At 47.7% G+C, this 10,773-nt stretch overlaps 2 protein-coding genes across 2 annotated transcripts in view; one reads left to right on the top strand and one right to left on the bottom strand.

The window, feature by feature from the left end:
- Positions 1 to 5,468: 5,468 nt before the first annotated feature.
- LOC130319566 (golgin subfamily A member 6-like protein 7) lies at positions 5,469 to 6,134 on the bottom strand (the record flags this gene model as incomplete). Its single annotated transcript, XM_056552945.1, has 2 exons — positions 5,469 to 5,821; positions 6,069 to 6,134. Coding segments are annotated over 2 exons (213 nt in total), but the record flags the coding sequence as incomplete, so codon positions are not given.
- A 2,700-nt stretch (positions 6,135 to 8,834) lies between these two features.
- The window catches only part of LOC130319565 (FH2 domain-containing protein 1-like), a 50,115-nt gene continuing 48,176 nt past the window's right edge, over positions 8,835 to 10,773 (top strand). The window contains exon 1 of the mRNA XM_056552944.1: positions 8,835 to 8,901. The gene's annotated coding sequence lies outside the window, so the exon portion shown is untranslated. The remainder of the gene's footprint in view (positions 8,902 to 10,773) is intronic.

Raw genomic sequence — 10,773 nt, 5'->3', positions numbered from 1 at the left:
AGATTATCAATCAAATCTTCCCTAGCGTCTCCGTTCAGCAGCACAATATGAGGATATAGCAAGGAGAATACCCCATAGGGAGGGCCTCAATGCTTAGAGGTATTAATAACAGAGTTTACCAAACTCAGGTGAGAGGAAAGCCTGGTCTCCATCCTGTAATAATTAAAAAAATTTACAGGAGAAGACCAGGTAGCAGATAAGCAAATTTGTTCCATGGGAACTGAACACCTTTCAACCCAGGAAGACCCTACTGATCTAGTAGAGTGGCCCTAAACGGTGGAGGATTTAATCCCTCCAAAGTATAACAAAAATGTATACAGTCACAGATCCATCTAGATATGGTAGGCTTGGAAGCTTTTTTACCTCTAGATGGACCGTGAAATAAAACAAAAAGATTCTCTTCTTTCCGAAATGTAGAAGTCCTGTTAAGGTAAGTTCTCAAACAGCGAACTACATCTAGATTTTTAAGCAGCTGATCCGCCTCATCAGGAAGCATAGGTAAGGCAATAATTTGATTTGTGTTCTGAAAAGAAGCACACATAGGAAGAAGGGTAAGGAGAAATCTCAGTAGGACCTTGTCCTCGAGAAAGACGGTATAAGGCTCTCTAGAAGAGAGGGCTTGTAACTCACCTACCTTTTTAGCAAATGTTATGGCCAGTAAAAATGCGGTCTTCAAAGAAAGTAATTTTATATTAATATCCTGAATGGGTTTGAATGGATGATAGAGAGCTTGCTTAGAACTAGAGGTAAGTCCCACGGAGAAACAGGTCTTAGATCCTTGGTCTTAAACGAGAAACTGCTCTAATGAAGCCCTTGAATTCAAGAATGAGAAAAAGCCTTAGTTGAAAGACAGCAGAGAGGGCTGAGACCTGTACCTTAAGTGTACTTGGCGATAGGCCCTTCTCAAAACCCATCTTGGGATCTATACCTTTGGAGTGACACCAAGCTAGAAAAATTCTCCTTATTCTTGCATAGGCTTGGTTAGTAGCCCTACTCCTTGAGCAGGCTAAAGTGTCCAAAATTCTTTCTGAATAGCCCTTGGCCATCAAAAGGGTGCGATTAACCTCCAAGCTGTCAAATTGTAAGATCTGAGACTGTGACAGCACCGTGTTTCTTGTGTCACTAAATTTCTCCTCAGAGGAAGGATCCAATATGTTCCCTGACTCATCTTCATGAGCAGGGGAAACCAGGATCTTTTGGGCCAGAATGGAATTATTGCGATTACTGAGGCCTGATCCTGTTTGATTTTTCTCAATATTTTGGGAATCATGGGCACAGGAGGGAACACATATGCTAGGCTGAATGTCCAAGGGATGGTCATGGCATCAACTGCCAGAGGGTTGTCCGTCGGATACAGAGATACAGAGAATTTTCCTAGTTTTGTATTGTTTCTTGTGGCCATGAGATCCACTTGTGGCATGCCCCACATCTCTGTTAGCTTCTGAAAAATTAACGGGTCTAGCGACCATTCCCCTGGTAGTACAAGGTCTCTGGCCAGATAGTCTGCTAGCACATTGTGTGTGCCCCTTATGTGAACTGCTGATATCCTTGATACCCAGTTCTCCGCCCAAGACATGATCTTCTCTACTTCCCTGAGTAGGATCTGAGACCTTGTGCCTCCCTGATTGTTGATGTAGTATACGGACGCTATGTTGTCCGTCCTGATCTTTACTGCCTTGCCTTCGAGATAGGGGGCAAAGTGACGTAGGGCTAGATAGATCACCCTCAATTCTCTGGCATTGGATGACATCATCCTCTCTGCCTGCTTCCAAGTTCCTTGAACTGATTCTTGAAGCATGTGGGCTCCCCACCCGATGCCTGAAGCGTCTGTGGTAAGTATGATCCAATTTGACTCCTCTAATGGCACGCCATCTTGTAGGTGAGTCCACCAGGTTAGGGAGCTTCGAACGGACGCTGACAATTTCCTCCTGGTGTCTAGGCTGGAAAGAGATCGGTTCCACTGACCGAGAACTGTAGTCTGCAGGGGTCTCAGGTGCCAGAGGGCTTAAGGAACAGCCTCTGTTGAGGAGGACATTAGACCCAGAACTTTCATGAGGGTCCTTATTGAAACCTGGCGAAGTCTGAGTAGATGCTCCACAGCCGCTAATAAGACGGTCGCTCCTCTCTTGAGATAAATGTAGGGTCATTTGAATAGTGTATCTTGTAACCAAGAAAGGATTCTCTTGTGGATGGAACTAGATGAGACTCTTGATTTACTATCCAGCCTAGACTATTTAACAATTCAAGGGTTATTTTGACATGGTTGTCCAATAATTCTCTTGATTCTGCTAATAGCAGCCAGTCGTCTAGTTATGGAATTATTCTTATTCCTTTTATCTGAAGATGTGCCACTTGACACCCGAATCTATCTTGTCCTGGGCCTTGGACAACCATTTCTTCAAGGACCTGGTAACCTCGTGTGTAGCAGCAGCTACCATATTGGATCCAGCTGCAGTAGAATACGCTCTTTTCAGAGTGTTTTCTTTTCTTTCCATCCAGGCAGAAATTTCATCCTCAGAAAAGGGATATAAGGTGCGAAATCTCCGCAAGAATTGGGGCCTTCTCTGGATTTTCGAAATTCTCTATTCATGAGGGTCTTCTTGGGTTCATAAAATGCGAACACCCTGGGTCCCTTAGAGTTAGATGGACCTTCCTCTTCTTCGGTCAGACCCTCTGAACTAATTTAATACATTTTTGGATACGCTCAATTGGGAAGAGGGTATGTGAGGAAAATCTTTCCTCCTCAGAATCAGTAGAGAGGTAAGCCTCGTCCAAGACCGTAAATTCCACTACCACCGACGAATCCTTTCTAGACCTTTTAGCTCTAGACCTAGGAAGTGTTAACTTCTCTTCAAGCTTCTTAAAAGACTCTGGCACCCATATCACGACGTCTCTGACTGTCGGTTCATCCGTATCCATGGGGTTAGGTCTGCAGATGTTGCAGTCAGCATATGGATAATCATCCGGTATGGGGTTATCACACCTCCTACATGTAAAATGCTTGTGCTTGGAGGCGGCTTTACCCTCGGATTCCATAGGAACACTGAAAGAAGGAAGAAAAAAATTCCATTAACAAGGAGAAAACTAAGAAAAAAAAAACAGGTAAAAAGAGGCATGTAAAAAAAGGCCTACATAGAACCACCAGCAAGAGGCTGAGCAAAGGAATGACAGGGTTTAAAGGGGTACTCCCACCCTAGACATCTTATCCCCTATTCAAAGGGGCCGTCACGCCCCCTCCCTTAGACTTGCATTGAGGGGACGGGTGTGATGTCACACTGGGGCGGAGTCCTGATGTCACAGACTTCTGTTCCCGTAGTCGCGACTCAGACCCTCCAGCGGTTCCAGTGAAAAAACAGGTGGGTGCCGCATGCAATAATGTGGGGGTCCCCAGCAGAGGGACCCCCGCGATCAGACATAAGATGTCTAGGGTGGGAGTACCCCTTTAAATACTTTCAAAAACCCCGCCAAACTTAGGCCACGCCCCCCCGCCCCCCCCCCCCCCCCCCAGATTACCTGATCTGAAATAGGCTAGGCTGTATACAGAAGCCTCAAAACTAACTAGATGTGATAGTAAAGACGGGGGGCGAGCTAAAAGGGTTAATAGAATAACTAAATCTCTATTTTGATATATAGAGGCAACATATGCTCTTCCGGCCCAAACCCTATAGAGCCTCCGAGCACACATCGCGCAGAGCGTCCCAGAGCGCAGGACGGAAACGTACACCCATTATATGGGCTAAATGGGAGGAGCCATGTGTTTATTAGTCATTAAAATTCCTGCGTCCACTGGGCGCACAGGGGCGTGAGACCCCCCCATATTGTGCTGCTGAACGGAGACGCTAGGGAACCTTCCGTATCTGCTACAGCTTCTTATAAAGAGGAGCGGCCAGAATATCTGCGGAGTCCTGAGAAATGGCCTCAAAAGTAAATGAACCCTCTCGAATTCCCTGGATATGTAAATTGGTTAGTCATGTGATCTGAATGTTCTGGAAGTTACAGTTATAGAAAAACACAATGTATCATTCATTATTGAGCCCAACAAGCAGGGGAAAGTAAGTGAACCCTGTGCTATTGGTTTTCATTGGAGTTAACTCTTTTTGTACTTGAGGGAAGAAGAGAAAATTGCGCCATCTCAGCCCCAACCTACAGTCCCATGTAAACATACATCGCCCCATCACCTGTCAGCCCCAACCTACAGTCCCATGTAAAAATACATCGCCCCATCTCCTGTCAGCCCCAACCTACAGTCCCATGTAAAGATACATCGCCCCATCTCCTGTCAGCCCCAACCTACAGTCCTATGTAAACATACATTGCCCCATCACCTGTCAGCCCCAACCTACAGTCCCATGTAAAGATACATCACCCCATCTCCTGTCAGCCCCAACCTACAGTCCCATGTAAAGATACATCACCCCATCTCCTGTCAGCCCCAACCTACAGTCCCATGTAAAGATACATTGCCCCCATCTCCTGTCAGCCCCAACCTACAGTCCCATGTAAAGATACATCGCCCCATCTCCTGTCAGCCCCAACCTACAGTCCCATGTAAAAATACATTGCCCCATCTCCTGTCAGCCCCAACCTACAGTCCCATGTAAAAATACATCGCCCCATCTCCTGTCAGCCCCAACCTACAGTCCCATGTAAAGATACATTGCCCCATCTCCTGTCAGCCCCAACCTACAGTCCCATGTAAAGATACATTGCCCCATCTCCTGTCAGCCCCAACCTACAGTCCTATGTAAAGATACATCACCCCCATCTCCTGTCAGCCCCAACCTACAGTCCCATGTAAAAATACATCGCCCCATCTCCTGTCAGCCCCAACCTACAGTCCCATGTAAAGATACATTGCCCCATCTCCTGTCAGCCCCAACCTACAGTCCTATGTAAAGATACATCACCCCATCTCCTGTCAGCCCCAACCTACAGTCCCATGTAAAGATACATCGCCCCATCTCCTGTCAGCCCCAACCTACAGTCCCATGTAAAGATACATCGCCCCATCTCCTGTCAGCCCCAACCTACAGTCCTATGTAAAGATACATTGCCCCCATCTCCTGTCCGCCCCAACCTACAGTCCCATGTAAAGATACATCGCCCCATCTCCTGTCAGCCCCAACCTACAGTCCCATGTAAAGATACATTGCCCCATCACCTGTCAGCCCCAACCTACAGTCCCATGTAAAGATACATTGCCCCCATCACCTGTCAGCCCCAACCTACAGTCCCATGTAAAGATACATCACCCCATCTCCTGTCAGCCCCAACCTACAGTCCTATGTAAAGATACATTGCCCCATCTCCTGTCAGCCCCAACCTACAGTCCTATGTAAAGATACATTGCCCCATCTCCTGTCAGCCCCAACCTACAGTCCCATGTAAAGATACATCGCCCCATCTCCTGTCAGCCCCAACCTACAGTCCCATGTAAAGATACATCGTCCCCATCTCCTGTCAGCCCCAACCTACAGTCCTATGTAAAGATACATCGTCCCATCTCCTGTCAGCCCCAACCTACAGTCCCATGTAAAGATACATCGCCCCATCTCCTGTCAGCCCCAACCTACAGTCCTATGTAAAGATACATCGTCCCCATATGCTCCTTCCTTGGCTCCTCCTCCTGCTGCTTTTTTTGGTTCTTCTGCTCCTCCTGTGCCTTCCTCTGTTACTACTCCTGTTTTCTCAGCTCCTCCTGCTGTTTTGGTTGGGTCTGCTGCTCCTCCCTCTGTTGCTTCTCCTGTTTTTTCCTCTGCTCCTCCTGCTCCTTCCTCTTTTGCTCCTGCAGTTTTTTCCTCTGCTCCTCCTGCTCCTTCCTCTATTGATCCTCCTGTTTTTTTTCCTCTGCTCCTCCTGCTCATTCTCTGTTGCTCCTCCTGTTTTTTCCTCTGCTCCTCCTGCTCCTTCCTCTGTTGCTCCTTCTGTTTTTTCCTCTGCTCCTCCTCCTTCCGCTGTTGCTCCTCCTGTTTTTCCTCTTCTCCTCCTGCTCCTTCCTCTGTTGCTCCTCCTGTTTTTCCTCTTCTCCTTCCTCTGTTGCTCCTCCTGTTTTCCCTCTGCTCCTCCTGCTCCTTCCTCTGTTGCTCCTCCTGTTCCTTCCTCTGTTGCTCCTCCTGTTTTTTCCTGTTGCTTCGCCTTCTCCTTCCTCTGTTGCTCCTCCTGTTTTTCCTGTGCTCCTCCTGCTCCTTCCTCTGTTAATCCTCCTGTTCCTTCCTCTATTGCTCCTCCTGCTCCTTCCTCTGTTAATCCTATTCCTTCCTCTATTGCTCCTCCTGTTTTTTCCTCTGCTCCTCCCTCTGTTGCTCCTCCTGTTTTCTCCTCTGTTGCTCCTCCTGCTGCTCTGTTGTTCTGTAGACCTTTTGCAGAGCCTGTGGTTGTATCTATAATACAAACGATATAAGAGACGATTGTGTATAGTTTGGTAATACTTGTAGAACTTGTCTTACCTACAGATAATTACTGTTAATAAGTCAGACACCCACAGATGCATATATCAGGAGCCGGAGATAATATATGTGAGGGAGGAGCCTGTCAGGAATAACAAGCAGGATATAAATATAGATTATTAGTTCTCCCAGCCCCGCCCACTACTACCGGAGCGACCGGTCTGACCGACACCTCCAGAGTACCTGACAGTCATCCTACACAGGCAGCCTGCCAGACGTGCTCCCTCCATCCTGTAGAGACAGCCGGCCAGAGACTCCATCCATCCTGTAGAGACAGCCGGCCAAAGACTCTCCATCCATCCTGTAGAGACAGCCGGCCAGAGACGCTCCATCCATCCTGTAGAGACAGCCGGCCAGAGACTCTCCATCCATCCTGTAGAGACAGCCGGCCAGAGACTCTCCATCCATCCTGTAGAGACAGCTGGCCAGAGACTCTCCATCCATCCTGTAGAGACAGCCGGCCAGAGACGCTCCATCCATCCTGTAGAGACAGCTGGCCAGAGACTCTCCATCCATCCTGTAGAGACAGACGACCAGACGTGCTCCCTCCATCCTGTAGAGACAGCCAGCCAGAAACTCTCCATCCATCCTGTAGACAGCCTTCCAGACGTGCTCCCTACATCCTGTAGAGACAGCCGGCCAGAGACTCTCCATCCATCCTGTAGAGACAGCCGGCCAGAGACTCTCCATCCATCCTGTAGAGACAGCCGGCCAGAGACTCTCCATCCATCCTGTAGAGACAGCCGGCCAGAGACTCTCCATCCATCCTGTAGAGACAGCCGGCCAGACGTGCTCCCTCCATCTTGTAGAGACAGCCGGCCTGAGACTCTCCCTCCATCTTGTAGAGACAGCCGGCCAGAGACGCTCCATCCATCCTGTAGAGAGAGAGAGACAGCCAGCCAGAGACTCCATCCATCCTGTAGAGACAGCCGGCCAGAGACGCTCCATCCATCCTGTTGAGACAGCCGGACAGAGACGCTCCAACCACCCTGTAGAGACAGCCGGCCAGAGACTCTCCATCCATCCTGTAGAGACAGCCAGCCAGATGTGCTCCCTCCATCTTGTAGAGACAGCCGGGTAGAGACGCTCCATCCATCCTGTAGAGACCAGCCAGAGACGCTCCCACTTTATCCTGTAGAGACAGCCAGAAACACTCCATCCTACAGAGACCACCAGGGACACTTTATCCTGTAGAGACCACCTGAGACGCTTCATCCTATAAAAACAGCTGGCCATAGACACTCCATTCATCCTTTAGAGACAGCCAGCCAGAGACACTCCATCCTACAGAGAGACCAAAAGAGATGTTCCATTCTACATAGACCACCAGAGAGAAACAATCCTATAGAGACAGAGATGCTCGATCCTACAGAGACCACCAAACACTCCATCCTATAGAGAGACCAGACACTTGATCCTACAGGGAGACCACCAGATACATTCATTCCGTCCTGCAGAGAGACCACCATAGACACTCCATCCTGTAGAGAAGCCACCATAGACACTCCATCCTGTAGAGAGACCACCATAGACACTCCATCCTATAGAGAGACCACCATAGACACTCCATCCTATAGAGACAGACTGCCAGAGGTGTTCCATCCTAAGGAGAAACACTCCATTGAAAAGAGAACTTCTCAGAGACACACTATAAAGAGACATTATCAGATGAGCTCCATCCTGAGGAGACACAGTCCATTCAAAAGAGAGAGCCTGTCAGAGACAGTCCATTCTGTACAGAGAGACCACCAGAGACACTCCATCCTATAGAGGTGGTCCACCTTGAGAAGACACAACATCTAAAAACCCGTCAGTGTCTCTCTGTATAGAATGTAGTGTCTCTATCTCATAGAGAGCTACACAATATCCCAAAGAGACAGCTGACTGCACACATCTTTGGTAAATGCCCTTCATCTTCAAGATCCAGTAAGAGACATTCTCCAGGTGGACCGCAACCTGAGAGATACAGCTATGAGACAACCTGTTAGACAGGCACTCACTTTTATAGACAGCCTGCCCAGGACACGCTCCATTTAGTGGTGACATTCCATTCTAAGGCGACATTCTTTAGGCATCATTCTCAAAGAGACAGCTGCAGAGGGACATGTTAAGACTCCTGTGGAATAAAGTGTTAAATCCTATAGATTCTGCAGTATAATTGTATTTCTAATACAGATACAGGACTGTCTTCTAATAGAGATATGTAGGGAAGGAGCATCACTGCATGAGAGAGACAGGTTAGTGAACAATGGGCACAACGGGCTAAAAGGAAGACCCTCCTGCGTATTCGAGAGGGGTATGTCCTATGTGATCTTACCTGAGCGTATGAACGTGGACCAGAGACAGCCAAGGACTCTACGAAGCGCAGGTTTCATCAATGAATGACAGACGAGGAGTCTGTCCAACAGAGTAAAAGGAAATCTATCGAGGAGCTCGAAGACCCCAGCACTGCGAGGTGAGTCTATGGGTCAGATACAGGTGTAGATGGAACGTTCTGATGTGGTAAAGCTTCTCCTGGGCTCTACTGTCTATAGATTATATAGTTCCTTATGGTTATACCATGGTGACAGTCATGGGAGGCTTTGGTGAACCAGGCATTTTTCATCAGAAGGACTTGTGTCCAGATCCAGAGATTGTCAGATTTGAAGTCCATTGTTTGTTGCGTCCAGACATATGATTGGTGTGTATTTGTGTTGTATGTAGGTGTATGACAGTAATACGATGGTGGTGAATGGTCTATATTGCGTGGAGGACAGAAGGATTATCAGGAGTTAAGATACCCCCATACATCTTAAAGCATTGATCACCCTTCACTCGGGTGACAGTATACACTTAAACCTCCCGACCAATCGCGTAGACCACTTGAGTGTCAGAACGTTACTCCATAACTAACATGATCAGATGGGTTCCCAGAAGTCCAATGCCAGAGATCTCATAGACTTGTATGGGTCCTCTGGCATCAGACACCGAGAGATCAGTCCGGTCACATGAGTGTTGGAGCCGTTCTCTAAGAGACTCACGGGGTCTACGAGATTGCCCATGAAGATTAAACGTATCTTGCCGCCCGAGTGGAAGGTGACTAAGACTTTAAAGATGATGAATGTGGACGATTTCAACCAAAACAATAGTTCGTCAGGTGATATTTACCAACAAACAATTGCTCTAGCCAATCAATTACCAATGACAGACCGATATTGTCCAAAAAAAGAAGTTGGCCATTTGGGAATCTTTTGGGCCATTGTTGGACAAAAGATAGTTTGCTCATGAATGATCCTTTATTCATGAACGTTCCCACAATGTTCCCAGAAGATTCCCAGATAATGTCCATCCTCTGACATTCATCATGGATGGGCCGTCTGATAAACAAGAACAGTCAATATGGAAAAAAAGTGTGAAACTTTCTCTTTGAAACGATAGGTCATCACATGAAGAGTTTTTAACCATACATATACTTTTATTTAATGTGTAGCTTAGGGATAAGATGGCGATCGACTATATTGTATGAAGGCACTGGACAGGTGATGGGTGGAGGGTGGACTATATTGTATGAAGGGACAGGAGATGGGTGTTGGGTGGACTATATTGTATGGAGGCACAGGACAGGTGATGGGTAGAGGGTAGACTATATTGTATGAAGGCACAGGACAGTGGATGGGTGGTGGGTGGACTATATTGTATGAAGGCACCGGACAGTGGATGGGTGGTGGGTGGACTATATTGTATGAAGGCACAGGACAGTGGATGGGTGGTGGGTGGACTATATTGTTTGAAGGCACAGGACAATGGATGGGTGGAGGGTGGACTATATTGTATGAAGGCACAGGACAGGTGATGGGTGGTGGGTGGACTATATTGTATGAAGGCACAGGACAGGTGATGGGTGGTGGGTGGACTATATTGTATGAAGGCACAGGACAATGGATGGGTGGTGGGTGGACTATATTGTATGAAGGCACAGGACAGTGGATGGGTGGTGGGTGGACTATATTGTATGAAGGCACAGGACAGGTGATGGGTGGAGGGTTGACTATATTGTATGAAGGCACAGGACAGTGGATGGGTGGTGGGTGGACTATATTGTATGAAGGCACCGGACAGTGGATGGGTGGTGGGTGCTCTATATTGTATGAAGGCACAGGACAGTGGATGGGTGGTGGGTGGACTATATTGTTTGAAGGCACAGGACAATGGATGGGTGGAGGGTGGACTATATTGTATGAAGGCACAGGATAGGTGATGGGTGGTGAGTGGACTATATTGTATGAAGGCACAGGACAGGTGATGGGTGGACTATATTGTATGAAGGGACAGGACAGGTGATTGGTGG

This window comes from Hyla sarda, unplaced genomic scaffold (genome assembly GCF_029499605.1).
Source record: "Hyla sarda isolate aHylSar1 unplaced genomic scaffold, aHylSar1.hap1 scaffold_214, whole genome shotgun sequence".
Classification (NCBI taxonomy): Eukaryota; Metazoa; Chordata; class Amphibia; order Anura; family Hylidae; genus Hyla; species Hyla sarda.
The sequence above is the reverse complement of the archived record's forward strand: the minus strand, read 5'-3'. Positions and strand labels throughout refer to the sequence as shown.